Source organism: Triticum urartu, chromosome 2A, assembly GCF_056163025.1.
Source record: "Triticum urartu cultivar PI428250 chromosome 2A, HENAU_Tu73, whole genome shotgun sequence".
In the NCBI taxonomy this organism is placed as follows: Eukaryota; Viridiplantae; Streptophyta; class Magnoliopsida; order Poales; family Poaceae; genus Triticum; species Triticum urartu.
The window spans coordinates 657,721,107-657,737,157 of record NC_141874.1 but is presented as its reverse complement, the minus strand read 5'-3'; the positions used below and the strand labels follow the sequence as shown (position 1 = coordinate 657,737,157).

Sequence of the window (16,051 nt, the reverse complement as noted above, 5' to 3'; positions counted from 1 at the left end):
GCATGCATGCAACATGCAACACTCACACGTACACATGAACGCATGCAACACTCACGCACCCATGCGGCACACAGCACACGATGCAACACACACGCTCACGCTCAAGTGCTCAACCTACTCCCTACGTTTGTGAAAGACTATACATTTAGAGATTTACGCATTGAACAAGGCATAATTAATGCCCAAAAGTAGTAGACTTATGTGCGCATGCGACCATTGAGATAAGAAGATTAAATAAAGGCCGTTGCATGCTGTAATTAAGGATAGAGTGCGCGTACTTCCAATAGAAAGAAGGCCCTACAGCCTGGCAATTATATATGGGCTTAGCCCGAAGTATAAACCCAGCACCTCCCAACAAAGCCCAGCCCAAGGAGAGACGGCAACCCGTTCCTACAAGAACCGAAACAAGGCCCGCTTTCGCCTCTTCCCTTTGCTTCGCCGACTCCCAAACCCTACCGAGCTCCTCCTCCCCCCATCCCCTCGTTGCGGCGGCGACAGAGAGGAGAGAGAGAGAGAGATGGCGAAGTCTCTGCGGTCCAAGCGGGAGAAGCGGCTGCGGACGCTCCGGCGGGAGATCGCGGAGCCCTTCTACGACAAGAAGGAGGCCGCCAAGCAGGCCGCGCAGGCCGCCGCCCTCGAGGCCCCCAAGCTCCCCGTCCGCGTGCACCCGATGTACGAGGAGTCCCTCGCCGCCGCCGCTGCCGCCGCCGCCAGCCGGGCCTCGGCCATGGGTGAGCCCCCTCTTTCCTTGCTGGATTACCGCGGGGTGTTCGGTGTTGCTGAGATCATTACTTCATTAGGCTTAAATAGTGGAGTACATGAGTAACTCGATTCGTCAGGTAGGAAGTATGGAAAATTAGCTCGTAGTGGGCTTTCTGCTGCCAACTTGCGGTGAATATTGTGAAGGTTTGGGTCATGCGCAGATTGTCTGTCAGTAGCTGCATCTACCAATTTCTTTTGTAGGGATGAACCGTGGAGTTTGTCTAAGTGACAATAGTAGTTGCTTAGTTTGGTCTTTTTCTTCTGAACAAGGTCGATAACGCCTAAGCGTTTTAATGTTTGGTTTGAACCGCCTTTGGAGTGTGCTACTAGGGATGAGAGTAGAGTTACCTGATTAATGCATGATTTGAAACGTTATATGAGCTGAAAATGATTTGCGATCAGTGCGTTTTATCAAGCCTTGACCTGCATGGGTCCTTTTAACTGAAGATTTTGCCCCCGGCTTGCATCTTAGCTGCTTATTGCTTATGTATTTGATTTGCTTTCTGGTGTCTGGATCGGGTTAGCAATAGAATTTTATTGTTTGTTTGAATTATGCCAGTTTTTGTCACATAGTGCTCACATAGCTTCATTGTGATGCTTCTGGGTGTAAATTCTAGAGTCAATATGCCATCGCTTGTATCTTTTCTTGGCAAACTGTTGGCTTCTGGATTGGATGCTTCAGTGTTACAGAAACAACACTGTTACTGAACATGCCAGCCTATTAGGCCTTGTACAATGCTAGGTGCTTAGGGAGGTGCTTAGTAAAATAAACTGGTTTTTTCTGAAGCGCCAATGTCTATTTCTACAGGAGAGACTCCTACCTAGGCATCTCCCTTCTACAAATAAGCACTGGTGCTTAAAGAAAGACTGATTTATTGCTCTAAGCACCTCCCTTAAGCTTCTTGCATTGTACAAGGCCTTAGATTCTTTAATTTCAATTCCATGTCACCCTTTTGTATTTTTGTTGAGTCATGCCAGATAAACCGGGTTACCGACGTCTACCTTCGTGGAGTTTTGGTCCAGTCTGTCACTCGCGACGTATCGACTGCGGGGGGTGTTGAGATACTCATGGTCGCATGTACTTAGGCGACTATGATCTTCTTTTATTGTTTCCTAGTCTACGGATATCTCCCGATCCTTTCCTTGTATAGCGGATACGGTTGAGATATCCTTGTACTCTATATATATATGCTACGGCATACGATCAATGAACATAGTGTAGATTAGTGATATGTTCATTGATCGTATGCCGTAGCATATATATAAAGTACAAGGGCAAGGATATCTCAACCATATCCGCTATACAAGGAAAGGATCGGCAGATATCCGTAGACTAGGAAACAATAAAAGAAGATTCTAGCTGCCTAAGTACATGTGATCAGAGTATCTCAACACCCCCGCAGTCGATACGTCGTGAGTGACGCAGAGACTGGACCGGCACTCCTTGAAGGTAGACGTCAGTAACCCAGTTTATCTGGCATGACAAATTGTTGGCTTCTGAGATTGGATGCTTCAGTGTTACAGAAACAATTCCATTGTTATTGGACATGCCAACCCTTTTAGGTTCTTTAATTTCAGTTCTACGTCACCCTTCTATGTTTTTGTTGAGTCATGTCCTCTCTTCATGTATACAGAGGTTGATGGAGGAAGCAAGAAGTCTGCATCCTTCCTGAAGCCAATGGGCACCATTAGCAAGAAGAAGGTACAGCTTCACTTGAAGATCAAGAAAGACAAGAGAAAAGCTAGGAAGAAGGGAAATTCTGGGAAGAAGAGTTATTAGGTGTGCGAGCTGCTCTGTTATGTATCATGCAATTTTGTTTCGTTAGTTTGAACAACGCATGTAACGGTAATTCTGCTTGTGCACCTAAGTGTTAACCATCCATTCTAGGGTGGCCAACAAATGTACTGGAATATCTCAACGAGCACTCGAGACAAAACTAGTGTCTGCCAAGTTCATCTGTTTGTACCCACTTGTCTGAACTTGAGCTCACCTGATTACGAGGTTATGCCATTGTGAACTACTGCCGACGTCCCAAAATATAAGATGTTTTGCAGTTCAACGTCCCAAAATATAAGATGTTATGCAGTTCAAATCGAAGTAAAAAATGTCTTATATTTTGAGATGGAGTATGTCATATCTTTGGAAGGGGCCTTACCATTCCGCTCCTGTTGCATAACTTATGTCGACCTGCCTGTATGCCATTTCTCCGGCGAGCTCGACTTCCAGCCTTGACACATGCCTGCTGTTCATATGAGCCCATGTTCCGTTAGGTAGCATATGGAAACCCTGATGCAGATCCCAGAATGCATCAAGCAGGCCAAAATACAAATTCAGTCACAATCATCTACTCATGTGCACAACAGATTGTGCTGGAAACAAAATAGCACCAGTTGTGTAACCCATCCGTGGCATTTCAAGAGCTCAGTTCATGGTTTTCTAACATGGCCTCTGATCTCTCATGTAAGCATCAATCAGTGGCCTTAAGCAGCCACCAGAATGCCATTTAATTATCATGGCTTGGGTAGTTGTGTTATTATTTGAATTAAACGGATCGAATCTGATGTGTAAAAATAGGGTTGAGTTGTTCTTGGCACGTCTGCCTGATGTATCCCACACGGCCAGTTGCCATGATTGCCCTCACCCGCTGACTGACCCCAACCTTGAGCTGGCTGGTTAGGGCATCTCCAATGTCAGTGTCACGACTCTCATGGATCAAATCAGCCAAAGAAAAAAATGGAGAATGGAATCGGTCAGGGCCTAATTATCACGTCACGGCGTGTTGCTGTGCGAAGCAAGCAATGTCACATCTCTAGCATAGTGCTCCTTTCAAAGGAAATAAAAAACTTTTAGCAGACTTGCAGCCGGTCAATGCAAAATTACAAAGTTGTCACATCATCTTGTACAGCGACATAACGTGGAAATTTTCAACCTTTGAACTTTTAGACTCCAATTTGCAGTCTACGGACCAATTCCCCTCCCCCAAAATGTTTTTATTCTCCTAGTACAATTTTGCTATGAAAAACTCGTAATCTGAAGTCTCCTCCCCGGCCAACCTCCATGTCGTCTCCACTACGTGGTCTCCCGTTTTAACCAACCCAGCCACGAAATTTTCTACAAGAACGCAGAGGAAGCAGAGCTAGACCGGACCGAGAGGCATGGCGATGGCGCTCCACGGGCACGGGAGGAGGGGCAGGCTCGCGGCGGCGCTGTGGCTCGTCGTGGTGGCCACGGCGAGCGTGGCGTCGGCGCGGTTCGTGGTGGAGAAGAACAGCATCAAGGTGCTGTCGCCGCACTCGCTACGGGGCCGCCACGAGGCCGCGATCGCCAACTACGGCATCCCCGACTACGGCGGCACGCTGACCGGCGTGGTGCTGTACCCGGCGGACGCGGGGCAGGCCAACGGGTGCAAGCCGTTCGGGGCGACGGCGTTCAAGTCGCGGTCCGGCCGGCCCGTGGTGCTCCTGGTGGACCGCGGCGGCTGCTACTTCGCGCTCAAGACGTGGCACGCGCAGCAGGCGGGCGCGGCGGCGGTGCTGGTGGCCGACAGCGTGGAGGAGCCGCTGCTGACCATGGACACCCCGGAGGAGGAGACCCCCGACATGGCCTTCCTGGCCAACATCACCGCCCCCTCCGCGCTCGTCTCCAAGCCCTTTGGCGACGCGCTCCGCGCCGCCGCCTCCGACTCCGGCGGCGCCGAGGTGGTGGTCCGCCTCGACTGGCGCGAGTCGATGCCGAACCCGGACGCGCGGGTGGAGTACGAGTTCTGGACCAACAGCAACGACGAGTGCGGGCCGCGGTGCGACGAGCAGGCGGCGTTCGTGGCGGCGTTCCGGGGCCACGCGCAGCTGCTGGAGAAGGCCGGCAACGCGCTCTTCACGCCGCACTACATCACGTGGTTCTGCCCCGACGAGTACCGGGGCACGCGGCAGTGCGCGTCGCAGTGCATCAACCGCGGCCGCTACTGCGCGCCGGACCCGGAGGGGGACCTGGGCGCCGGCTACCAGGGCCGCGACGTGGTGCTGGAGAACCTCCGGCAGCTGTGCGTGCACCGGGTGGCCAACGCCCGCAACGCGTCGTGGGCGTGGTGGGACTTCGTGGCCGACTACCGCGTGCGGTGCTCCATGCGGGAGAAGAGGTACTCCCGCGGGTGCGCCGAGGAGGTGGTGGCGTCGCTGGGCCTGCCGGCGGAGCTGATCGACAAGTGCATGGGCGACCCCGACGCCGACGCCGACAACGACGTGCTCCGGACGGAGCAGGTCGTGCAGGTCGGGCAGGGGGATCGAGGCGACGTCACCATCCTGCCCACGCTGGTCATCAACAACGTGCAGTACCGGGGTACGAATGCGGTCGAGCTTGGTGGCTTCTCCTGATTTCATGGCGATTGCTGAATTTGTCTGAAAGAAACTGATCGTGGTTTCGTTTCTGTTTTTGCAGGGAAGCTGGAGAGCACGGCCGTCCTCAAGGCGATCTGCGCCGGTTTCAAGGAGACCACCGAGCCCCGTGTGTGCATGACACAAGGTTTATTACAACCTGATCGATCGATCGCTTCATTTCATTAGTGCTGCTTACTGGTGATAACGGATCTGTACGATCTGGTTGCAGACATGGAGACCGACGAGTGCCTGCACAACAACGGCGGCTGCTGGCGCGACGACAAGACCAACATCACCGCCTGCAAGGTACAGCATCCATCCTCCATTCCTTTTCTGAACAACATTCAGAAGGTTGCAGCGGCGTGTGTCCATCCGATATTCAGAACACTCCCACGGTAAAACTGACCGGGGCGCGCGTTGGCATGGCACTGCAGGACACGTACAGGGGGAGGGTGTGCGAGTGCCCGGCGGTGGACGGCGTGCAGTACGAGGGCAACGGGTACAAGGAGTGCAAGCCCGTCGGCCCCGGCCGGTGCGCCGCCAACAACGGCGGGTGCTGGAAGGAGACAAGGCACGGCAAGACCTTCTCCGCCTGCAAGGGCTCCGGGTCGCTCAGCGGCTGCGAGTGCCCGCCGGGGTTCAAGGGCGACGGCCTCACCTGCGAAGGTGCGTTCAACTCGCTCAGTCGTTCACCTTCCTTCCATTTGCAGTCTCTCTGTGGCCTGTGGGCTCTGGCTGTGGGTGGTAGGAGACTGATAATACTCCGAACCGCCATTGCAGACGTGGACGAGTGCAGCGAGAAGGTGGCGTGCACCTGCCCGGGCTGCTCCTGCAAGAACAACTGGGGCGGGTACCACTGCAGCTGCGGCGGCGGCGGCAACCAGGTGTACATCCAGGCCGAGGACACCTGCGTGGGGAAGAGCGCGGCGGCGATGGGGTGGATGGTGACGGCGCTGGTGCTGTCGTGCCTCGCCGGCGCCGGGCTCGCCGGGTTCGCCTTCTACAAGTACAGGCTCAGGGTAAGGACCAGAGTTCAGAGGCAACCTCCTCCGTCTCGAAATGAATGAATGACACGGCAAATACAAGCATTGGGTATTTCTTTGCTGACGATAAATAAAATGAAAAATCTGGTGCAGCGGTACATGGACTCGGAGGTGGCGGCGATCATGTCGCAGTACATGCCTCTGGAGAGCCAGAGCAGCAGCGGCGAGAACCGGCCGCTGAGGGAGGAGGCCGTGGAAGCAGCATAGATAGCCAGGTAATGAATGAATGGCACATCTAGTTTTGCCTGTTTTGGCATCCGAAATCTATTAAGGTAGTGAAATTCAGGTGTTGATTATTAGTGCTGTTTGCTTGATTTGATTAATTACTATTGCTCATACTTGCAGGCAGCTGTAAGATTTCAAGGTAGAATTCAAACAAATGGTGAATACCATGTGGCGCACATGAAAGAGGTTGCTTATAGCTTTACCTGACAGGACAGAGGCAGGAGCTCTTGCATTTTCCTACTTGTTGCCTTTGTAGACAACTGTGCCAGATAGATCTCGATACGGTTTGCACATAGCAGCTATGAATCTGCACATTGCTGTACAAAATTTGAGATAAAGATGTTCACTGCAGGCTGGACAAGAATAGCTGCTGCTGGTACAGATTTGTTATAGAGCTGAACAAGCAGAACACCAGGCCATTTTCTGATTTTGTGGCATCAATGTGTCTCGAACTGGATCATTTTGACTTCTTGTAAATGCCTTTTTTGGGCGCACTGTTTTCCATTTTCCACATACGCGCCGCTGCATTCTCCTTTTCCCCAGCACCAACACGACACGGCATGATAAAAACAAATGCTTGGACAACCCGAAAGAAACAAGAGAAGGTAGAAGAGGCTCGGCTTAGATGAGTGATGCTATCATATACTACATGGTCAAAAATTTGTCGCCTGGTGTTACCTCCAGAACATTATCATTCTACTATCCTTGAGAACTTAACAGAGCCTTCGTCCACCAGACTAGTCTGTTTCCTCTTCTTGGACATCTGCTGGAAACCGCTCTGTTCGTCCACAAACTGAGCGGCGGTTCTTGCTCGCAATTCTTCGAGGGTCTCTCCCTCTTTGGCTCGCTCAATCACCTGAAAGTGAATGCAACAAAGTCAACATACTGCAGTTGGTTCGTCAAGCATAGGGGGTGTGATCTTGAATGAGAGAGGCTCATACCAGATGTCGGCCATAGAGATGGGTGCTTGCAAGGGCTTGAAGGGCGTTCTGTGCCTCTTGCTTCGTCACGAATTCGACAAACGCGAAACCTCTGTGACTTCCAAACTTCATGGGCAGCCTCAGGGTTTTGATCTGAAATTGTTTTCATCAACATAAACTCATCAGATTTCAGGAAGAATATAGCATTTTCATCCACCCAGAAGCCATGGACTCTTTACTGGGTCCATCTAAAAGTAAAATCCAATTATGTTTAAATACTTTCTTGTTGCGAGGAGTTGAATTTTTTTCTTCATGATGATATTATTATTGCAATTTTCAATGAAATTGAATCCAAATCCCTAGAGACTGTTCTTGGTCTTCATCTGGGTTTTCAAATAGATTTCGACAACAAAAGGAGGACATTCACCTGGCCAAATGGACTGAATAATTGCCTCAGGTCCTTTTCAGTTGCTTCAAACGCTACATTTCGCACAAGCAGTTTGGTTGAACTCTTGTCCTTCTCATTTTTCTTCGCAGTTTGACCATCCTTTCTCCCATGGCATAGTTGTAAGATCAGAGCATGCCCATCCAAGACCGTTCCCTATTAACACGCAGTTCATTTAGCATGCCGCATATCTATATGAGCACATTATGCTGTAAACAAAAACAAAAAAAATACAGAGGGGAGGAGAACCCTGACAGGCAGGTCAAATGGAGGATACCTGTAGATCCTTGCACACACTGGTTGCAGTTTCAACCGAATCAAACTCAGCGAAGCCAAATCCCATTGAAACATTCTTGCCTTTCTTAATATGTTTTTTCACCTAAATAGTGACTCGGAAAAACGATGGGTAAAGAATTAAGATAGTGGGACAACCAAGAATGCGTTTGATATTCATAAGCATGTCCATACCGTTGCACTTTTAAGGCTCCCGGTCTTCAATTTTGTACTGAAATGCTGCTTTAACGATTCATCTGTAGTCTTGAAATTCAAATTCTTGACAAATACAGATCGGGACTGCAACGAACAATGGTGCATTACTAAGATTGTAATAGCCCAAGTATAATCGGGGTAACCAAAAGAAAATAAATAACTGTTCTGTTCATAATCTGTACAATGGAGAAGGCTAAGTATAACAAATGCTCCTCATGAGTCATAAGAAACAAGAAAGCAAGAGTTAGAGAAAGCTGCAAACCTCCACTCTATCAGGATCAATCTCTTCAGCACTAACTCCTTCCTTTGTTTGATCTACAATAGCTTTTGTAATAATCCTCTCACCAGCGGTATTTGTTTCGTCTTCTTCCATGGTTGTTGAGGTAGGAGATAAAATATTGTCAGGTGCCCATTCCAAATACAGTGGAGTATCCCTACAATCCAAAAGCGAGATTATTATGAAATACAGAAGTGTAGATTTCTATAAACCAAGCTAAGAGCTATAGTTATAAAAATTGACAGAAATTTCAGAAGATACGATGGGTAACCAAAACTAAACAACACTAAAATGAAAGGATGCAGAGTAGCTTAAAATATCTCCATAGCAGAATTACAGCCTCTGGTATCTATATGAGTTTTTAAGAATATACTCCCTCCGTTCCTAAATATAAGTCTTTTTAGAGATTCCAATATGGACTACATATTGAGCAAAATGAGTGAATCTACACTCTAAAATATGTTTATATACATCCGTACGTAGTTCGTATTGGAATCTCTAAAAAGACTTATATTTAGGAACGGAAGGAGTACAAACTAAAGAGAACCTTCCTAATTGAAGGTCAGACATACCATTCGTTGCATTACTTTACTTGAACAAAGAAAATTACATTATGGAACCCGATCCCGATTAAATAATTAATACAGAGTGCAAACTTTGTGAGCTGGAATATTTTTAATTAACAATGAATTAACTAGCACCACTGCAGAAACTTACTTGTATCGTGTGTATAGCAATTTTTTGAAAGCATGACGAGCCTCAGTTGCTTCAACGAAGACTACCTGAGACACCAAAAGAAATAACTCAGAAAAATACAAGAAGTGAGGAGGGGCGTTATCAGCTCAGGTGGCAAAGCAAACTCGCAATCCTAAGAGCGAATGATATACGCCCATAAATAGTTCCAAAAGGCAATGCCACAACCAGCATGACAACAAACAGTGAAACAACACAAGTAAAATGTAGAACATACCAAGGCGAATACTCTCGTCGGTGGGAGAATGATTTTATCCAAACTTCCATGTTTCTGAAACATCGCAGCGAGATCTTCTTCGGAAGAACTATATGGCAAGTTTTTTACCAATATCACATGGTTGCTTCGTTTCAACTTCTCGTTTCTTTTGGAAGTATGTTCTTCCAAGGCATCAACATTAACTCCAGACCTAGATAGATATTTTTTGGTCTCCGCAATGACATGTGTCTCACCAAGAGCAATACGAACAGCAAGGTCATCCGCTTCCCTATGAAGTAATTCACTCTTACTTATACCATTCTTCCTTGCTATGTTTTCAACGACCTAAACACAAACGCAATTGCTTCAATCAGTTGACATGAAAGATAAGAGGATTGTTCAAAAAGGAACAGCGAGGAAATGTCTGACAACAATATCATGTGATTTGCAACAATATTTTCTCAACAAAAGTACATAAACGACAATTGCCTCAACAAAAGTACATAAACGACATGTTGAGTTGGCACAAACAAAAACCAGTACTCAATGTCAAGGCTAGAAGATAACCATACAGTATCTTGACGCATATAAAAGCTGTTCCATGCTCTTGTATCCCCGCCAATTTCAGAAGTTTTCTTTTGTTCCAACCTTCTCTCCTTGAGATTCATTTTCTCGTCAACAGCAAAATGACTAGACCTTGACAATTTAAGAGTAAATGAATAGCACATTATTTGCACAGCCAAACAACGAAAGGAAACAGCACAGAAGGAACTTCTTTTCTTACTCAAATGTCTTATTATTAAGTGGTTTAGCAGCCTTAACACGTAATAGTCGCCCCTGAAAACTTAAGTTGTCTAATTCATCAAGTGCCCTGCAAACCACATATCAAGTTGTCATGCATCATGCAAATATGCATGGAGGAAAGTAAGTCTGTACAGTGAAGGATTAAACAATCTCCTGTAAGTTGAACTGTCAAAAAAGAAATAAGCCTATCCTTCTGCATCGAAGATAACAAAGCTGCTAGCCAAATATTTACCTGACTGCTGAGTCTGGAAGACTAAAAAGCACGTAACCTCTGCCTGTTGAGAGCTTAGTGGTTTTATCGACGACAATATGTGCCTGTTCAACATCGCCATACTGGCTGCATAGCTGAACCAGATCCTCTTCACTGAAACCACAAGCAACAATATCCTTGTAAGAAAAGGCAAACAGCTAAAATCTTGAATATACACATAAATGCTGATCTGAAGTAATGCCACCAAGTAAAAACATACGTAGTTGCATATGGAAGGTTGCAGATATATAAACGGCCAGTCTCCAGTGCCAGCTTCTTTTCATCAGTAGTTGAAGCGGCTTCAACATCTTCTGTTTCTTGATTGGCATGATTTTCATCTTTTTGTTGGCTGTCAATATGTTCACCGTCTTGGTTGTCAGAATCTTCCACTTCTTGCGTGTCACTACCTTCCATGGGCGCTTTCTTATCTTCATGATTTTTCTGGTTTAGATTACCCTTTTGATCCACCATCTGACCCTTTTCATTTGCCTCAAGCAATTCATCAGATGGTTCTTCATCATCAGTGTTGTTGCCCAACTCATCACCAGAATCTTCATCATCAGATTCGGAATCAGACCAGTCTTTTCTAATTTTACTCTTGAAGAAGTCCATATCTGTCATACTGTTGTCTCGTTTACTTTCAGTTTGAAGCTTCTCTGAAGCATTTTGTGAGGGCAAATCATTTGTTATTTTCTCCTCAAAATCATCGTCAGAAGATGAATCATTTTCAGACGATGAATCATTTTCACTCTTCTGCGACTTCTTGGATCCAGTAGCTACCGTGCTATCTTTGGCAGCATCATCAAGGGTACCCGTTGTATCATTTGCCCACATCTTTGCTTTAGATCGGGGTTGCATAACTTGAAGAAACTCTTGGAACTTGGGATCATTAGCTATAGTGCCTTTAGAAGCTCCCACATCAGCAGACTTTCCTTGGCTCTTGGAATTCTTCAGTGGTGCATTAACATCGCCACTGTTAGACTTGTCTTTAGCATTATATTCTGGCTTTTTCAAAGAATGGCGACTCCAAGGGCGAGGAGCATCAGGATCACCAATCTTCCGTGCAATCTGTCAGACACCAGAATATTTATAAGACATGTTTACTCACCCCCATCTCAACCCACCAGAGTATCATTCAATCGCCTACAAGCTACAGCAGTGCATCCAATACGTATACAAAAGAGAAAAAAAAAGGCTGAATCCCATTTAGAAAGTAAAGTACCTCACAGGTGATCTTAGAAGTGTCAATGTATGTATTGTTGAAATAGTTGAGGGCCTCCGCTGCCTCTTCATTGGTTCTGAAACCAATAAATGCAAGATGCCTGCTCTTTCCGTCCCTATAAACACGCAAAGCGAATCAATTTACAAATAGTCTTCAGGCTACAAATGCAATTTCTTTACACCAGGCAGACAGCCACATGTGGTGTGGTTCAAGTCAGGTTTCACTGTGCCTGCCCATTACAGAGTGATGAGGTGCAATGGATGCCGGGCCAGGTTTGAAGATGCAGGAAACAAAGATACAAAAGTGAGATGTTGACTCTCTTGTCCAATTGAAGCTGCCATTTTCCCTACTAACTTTCCGGAGGAATATCATGTGTTCCGTAAAAGGGAATACAAATCTAGTCGTTCGATTCTAACCAGATAAACACATAATATGGTTGAATTCGCACATATGCAGCCCAGGCCAGGCGCTTACTTGGTTCGGATGACTTTGGCGTCGGTCACCTCGCCCTTCCGCGAGAACACCTCCCGCAGCCGCTTCTCGTCGGCGCCCTTGGGCAGATTCTTCACGCACAGCCGCGACGACCTGCGAGGCACTAGCTATGTCAAATCAAGCACCAGGCGGTAACACAGCAGCGAGACGACGGAGAGCAGCTCGGCCGGCTGCGCGGCAATCGCGAAAAGGCGGGAACTCACATGGCGTCCGCGGCGAGGTTCCCGTGCTGCTGCTGCGGCGGCGAAGGGGGCCGGGTGGTAGTAGGGTTTGGGGATGAGGCGGTAGGGCGAGTAGGTTTTGGCCTTTGGGGGCGGTGGGAGTCACCGGTTGAAGGTTTACTGGTAATGGCGGCCGGCGGCGGCGATAGGGCAGGGCAGGGAGTCTCACCGTGTCGGGCCAAGCCCTTGTGCGAGATGGAACTGGGCCGTATAGCCCCCTGGCAGGCCCGAACTGCGATGCACACGGTACCAACCCAAGTTCGTTGGGCCGTACTGCTGCTACGGCTCGAAGGGGTTGGCACTCGGGTAAAAACGGGGGTAATACGGTCACTCCTATTTAATGCGTACATTGTTTGGAACTCGGGAACATTTTTCTTGAATCGGCGAACAATATTTAAAATTTGGAATTTTTTTTAAAATAATAAATATTTATTATTTATGAAAAACATTATTTGAGTTCATGAATATTTTTTGAATCAGCGCACATTTTTTGAATTTTTCAAAAACAATTGAATATTTTTAAAATTTTATAAAAACTATGAATTTTTTAAACAATTCGTGAACATTTTTAAAATTGTAATTTTTTTAATAGACAATTTTTTCGAAATCACAAACAGTTTTTGAATCCATGAGCATTTATCATTTCCTCATTATTTTTCAAATCATGAGCATTTATTGAATGCACGGACATTTTTTGCACAATTCACAACTTTTTTGAAATCCTAAATTATTTTTAAAAAGAAAAAACTTACAACAGAAAAAAGAAAAAAAATCAAGGGGCTTCCCGTCCCACACATGGGCCGGCTCATGAGGGCGCGCAGGGGGAGGGGGGTGCGGGCTTCACTGGTTTCCCACACGTAGGTCGCCATATAGGAGGTCCCGAGTATATGCAGTCTTCTAAATTAGTCATGAATTTAGGAGCTCGAATACCGAGGCTCACAATTTAGCCAAGCATGCTCTCTCACTTGGGTTGCCCGTCATGTTTGGTTAGACAATCCTGGTGATCTTACTTTCATCCCTGTAACATTGTGATGAGTTAATAAAAAGCTTGGCGATATTGTCTCAAACAAATGAAACATGTTGTTTTCTTGTGCCTTGGTGACTGTAGTTCAGGATCTGATTTCGCCGGAGATCCTTGAAGCAAATGCAAGCAGTGAAGCTCTATCCCGGGCAATGGACCTAATGTGCAACAATGTTATTATTGTGACCGACTGTCACGGAACGGTAAATAACTTGTATGGGGATTACCTTGGATCGTCAACATCAATTATACATGAAATAAATGGGAATATGAAGAGTGTGGGTTCGGTAGAATTTGTGTATGAAAGTAGAACCTTGAATGTAGAAGCTCATAATCTGGCAAAGGCGGCTACCACATTAGGTTTTGGATGTCATTTGTGGATGTTAGATAGGCCAAACATTATTTGTGTTCCTCAAAATATTTTGAGTTAATAAAATGTTTCAGCACTAAAAACGTAGCCTCTGTGATTACATCGGATATAATCATAGAGCATTATAATGTTTTTATTTCATGTAATTTTGTTCATGAGTTTAGGAGTTTGAATTTTGAGGCTCACAATCTAGCGAAACATGTTTTACATTTAGAAGTTGATCGTCATGTTTGATTAGGTCAACATGGTGATCTTTGTTTGTTTTGTAAACATTATGACGACTGAATAAAAAACTTGGGTGATATGTGTAAAGGGGGTTGGTGCACATGGTGAAGGAACGGTACCGCTTTAGCCAAGCTAGATGTAGTTGAGAGCCCCCCATCACAAAGAGTTGCCATAACCTGCTAATCATCACCTTGAATAATTACTTTGGAGAGACCCATATGTTGAGCAAACCAGATACCATCATGGCCTGCATAAGCTTTGATCATAAAGACATCCATTATTGCATTAAGCTTGAAGCTTCTAGCCGCAATGAAACCTCTTGGCGACTTCCTGATCACCACATCTGCTATAGCTTCATACCTTTTATGATTAAATGATGCATATATATCACCATATAGATATCTTTAGGTGGTTTCTTCCATCCCACCCTCGGCTTAGCAACAATTTTTTTCATACACCTCACATAATTAACAACAAGCGCACTAATGGACATTACAAGCTGCATAATAGGTTGCACCTTTTCGCCATGTGTTAGTTGGCGTCACTCCCACCATATGAACCAAGCCATATTGAAAACTAGCTCGCAAATGCTAACCTTCGGGGACAAGGGCGCTATATGGACGTTCTTAAACAACTACTCTAGTACAATGGTCCCATCTTGGTTTGTACATAAAGCCTTCTCCGATTCATCTTTCAGTCCTAGCTCTTTCCAAATTTGCTTTGCTCTTGTGCAAGGAAAAAAACACATGGTTCGAATCCTCAAAGCCCATCGGACACAATGGACACGGTCCCAAATCACACACAAGCTTTTTTGCTAGAATTCCCGCACAAGGTATTGACTCCTTCATAACTCGCCAATTGGTTTCTTTTTACTTCTGAAGATATCTTTGCTTTCCATATGTCTGCCCAAACCTCATGGTTTATGGATCCACCCATAGCACTCGGATAAACAGAACTTTGTCTAAACTTGTGAGACCACTCCCATAGCACACTGATTGAAGGAAATATTCCCTAGAGGCAATAATAAAATTATTATTTATTTTCTTATATCATGATAAATGTTTATTATTCATGCTAGAATTGTATTAACCGGAAACATAATACATGTGTGAATACATAGACAAACAGCATGTCACTAGTATGCCTCTACTTGACTAGCTCGTTGATCAAAGATGGTTACGTTTCCTAGCCATTGACATGGGTTGTCATTTGATTAACGGGATCACATCATTAGAAGAATGATGTGATTGACTTGACCCATTCCGTTAGCTTAGCACCCGATCGTTTAGTATGTTGCTATTGCTTTCTTCATGACTTATACATGTTCATATGACTATGAGATTATGCAACTCCCGTTTACCGGAGGAGCACTTTATGTGCTACCAAACGTCACAACGTAACTGGGTGATTATAAAGGTGCTCTACAGGTGTCTCCGAAGGTACTTGTTGGGTTGGCATATTTCGATATTAGGATTTGTCACTCCGATTGTCGGAGAGGTATCTCTGGGCCCTCTCGGTAATGCACATCACTTAAGCCTTGCAAGCATAGCAACTAATGAGTTAGTTGCGGAATGATGTATTACGGAACGAGTAAAGAGACTTGCCGGTAACGAGATTGAACTAGGTATTGAGATACCGACGATCGAATCTCGGGCAAGTAACATACCGATGACAAAGGGAACAACGTATGTAGTTATGCTGTCTGACCGATAAAGATCTTCGTAGAATATGTGGGAGCCAATATGAGCATCTAGGTTCCGCTATTGGTTATTGATCGGAGACATGTCTCGGTCATGTCTACATAGTTCTCGAACCCGTAGGGTCCGCACGCTTAACGTTTCGATGATAGTTATATTATGAGTTTATATGTTTTGATGTACCGAAGGTTGTTCGGAGTCCCGGATGTGATCACAGACATGACGAGGAGTCTCTAAATGGTCGAGACATGAAGATTGATATATT

The 16,051-nt window shown here is 45.9% G+C and overlaps 3 protein-coding genes across 4 annotated transcripts; 2 read left to right on the top strand and 1 right to left on the bottom strand.

The window, feature by feature from the left end:
• Positions 1-409: 409 nt before the first annotated feature.
• Positions 410-2,783, top strand: LOC147986486 (uncharacterized). Its single transcript, XM_087544782.1, has 2 exons — positions 410-731; positions 2,397-2,783. The coding sequence occupies exons 1-2, from the start codon at positions 518-520 to the stop codon at positions 2,540-2,542; spliced, it is 360 nt and encodes a 119-aa protein (XP_087400908.1). The 5' UTR covers positions 410-517; the 3' UTR covers positions 2,543-2,783.
• Positions 2,784-3,741: 958 nt separating this feature from the next.
• Positions 3,742-6,864, top strand: LOC125529695 (vacuolar-sorting receptor 7-like). Of its 2 annotated transcripts, XM_087544781.1 has the most exons (7): positions 3,754-5,098; positions 5,198-5,281; positions 5,366-5,442; positions 5,571-5,802; positions 5,917-6,155; positions 6,273-6,394; positions 6,525-6,864. In XM_087544781.1, the coding sequence occupies exons 1-6, from the start codon at positions 3,919-3,921 to the stop codon at positions 6,384-6,386; spliced, it is 1,926 nt and encodes a 641-aa protein (XP_087400907.1). In that variant the 5' UTR covers positions 3,754-3,918; the 3' UTR covers positions 6,387-6,394; positions 6,525-6,864. The 2 variants fall into 2 exon arrangements, with proteins under 2 accessions (XP_087400906.1, XP_087400907.1); XM_087544780.1 differs by having other exon boundaries at positions 3,742-5,098; positions 5,571-6,155.
• A 132-nt stretch (positions 6,865-6,996) lies between these two features.
• Positions 6,997-12,823, bottom strand: LOC125529696 (nucleotide/nucleic acid binding protein). Its single transcript, XM_048694124.2, has 15 exons — positions 12,456-12,823; positions 12,235-12,345; positions 11,761-11,875; positions 10,759-11,606; positions 10,521-10,652; positions 10,269-10,355; positions 10,057-10,180; positions 9,506-9,829; positions 9,253-9,317; positions 8,521-8,692; positions 8,238-8,342; positions 8,047-8,148; positions 7,752-7,925; positions 7,346-7,477; positions 6,997-7,260 (listed from the first exon to the last, which is right to left on the bottom strand). Exons 1-15 carry the CDS (start codon positions 12,821-12,823, stop codon positions 7,096-7,098), a joined length of 3,024 nt encoding a protein of 1,007 aa, XP_048550081.2. The 3' UTR covers positions 6,997-7,095.
• Between the last annotated feature and the right edge of the window lie 3,228 nt (positions 12,824-16,051).

Excerpts from the sequence above, each read along its gene's own strand:
- LOC125529695 (XM_087544780.1), top strand. The coding sequence starts at position 3,919 with ATGGCGATGGCGCTCCACGGGCACGGGAGGAGGGGCAGGCTCGCGGCG. Across the intron at positions 5,099-5,197 it reads CAACAACGTGCAGTACCGGG|GGAAGCTGGAGAGCACGGCC; the intron begins GTACGAATGCGG and ends CTGTTTTTGCAG. Across the intron at positions 6,156-6,272 it reads TCTACAAGTACAGGCTCAGG|CGGTACATGGACTCGGAGGT; the intron begins GTAAGGACCAGA and ends AATCTGGTGCAG.
- LOC125529696 (XM_048694124.2), bottom strand. The coding sequence starts at position 12,823 with ATGTACGCATTAAATAGGAGTGACCGTATTACCCCCGTTTTTACCCGA. Across the intron at positions 11,876-12,234 it reads GCCAAAGTCATCCGAACCAA|GGACGGAAAGAGCAGGCATC; the intron begins GTAAGCGCCTGG and ends GCGTGTTTATAG. Across the intron at positions 10,181-10,268 it reads CTTAATAATAAGACATTTGA|GTCTAGTCATTTTGCTGTTG; the intron begins GTAAGAAAAGAA and ends TAAATTGTCAAG.
- LOC147986486 (XM_087544782.1), top strand. The coding sequence starts at position 518 with ATGGCGAAGTCTCTGCGGTCCAAGCGGGAGAAGCGGCTGCGGACGCTC. Across the intron at positions 732-2,396 it reads CAGCCGGGCCTCGGCCATGG|AGGTTGATGGAGGAAGCAAG; the intron begins GTGAGCCCCCTC and ends TCATGTATACAG.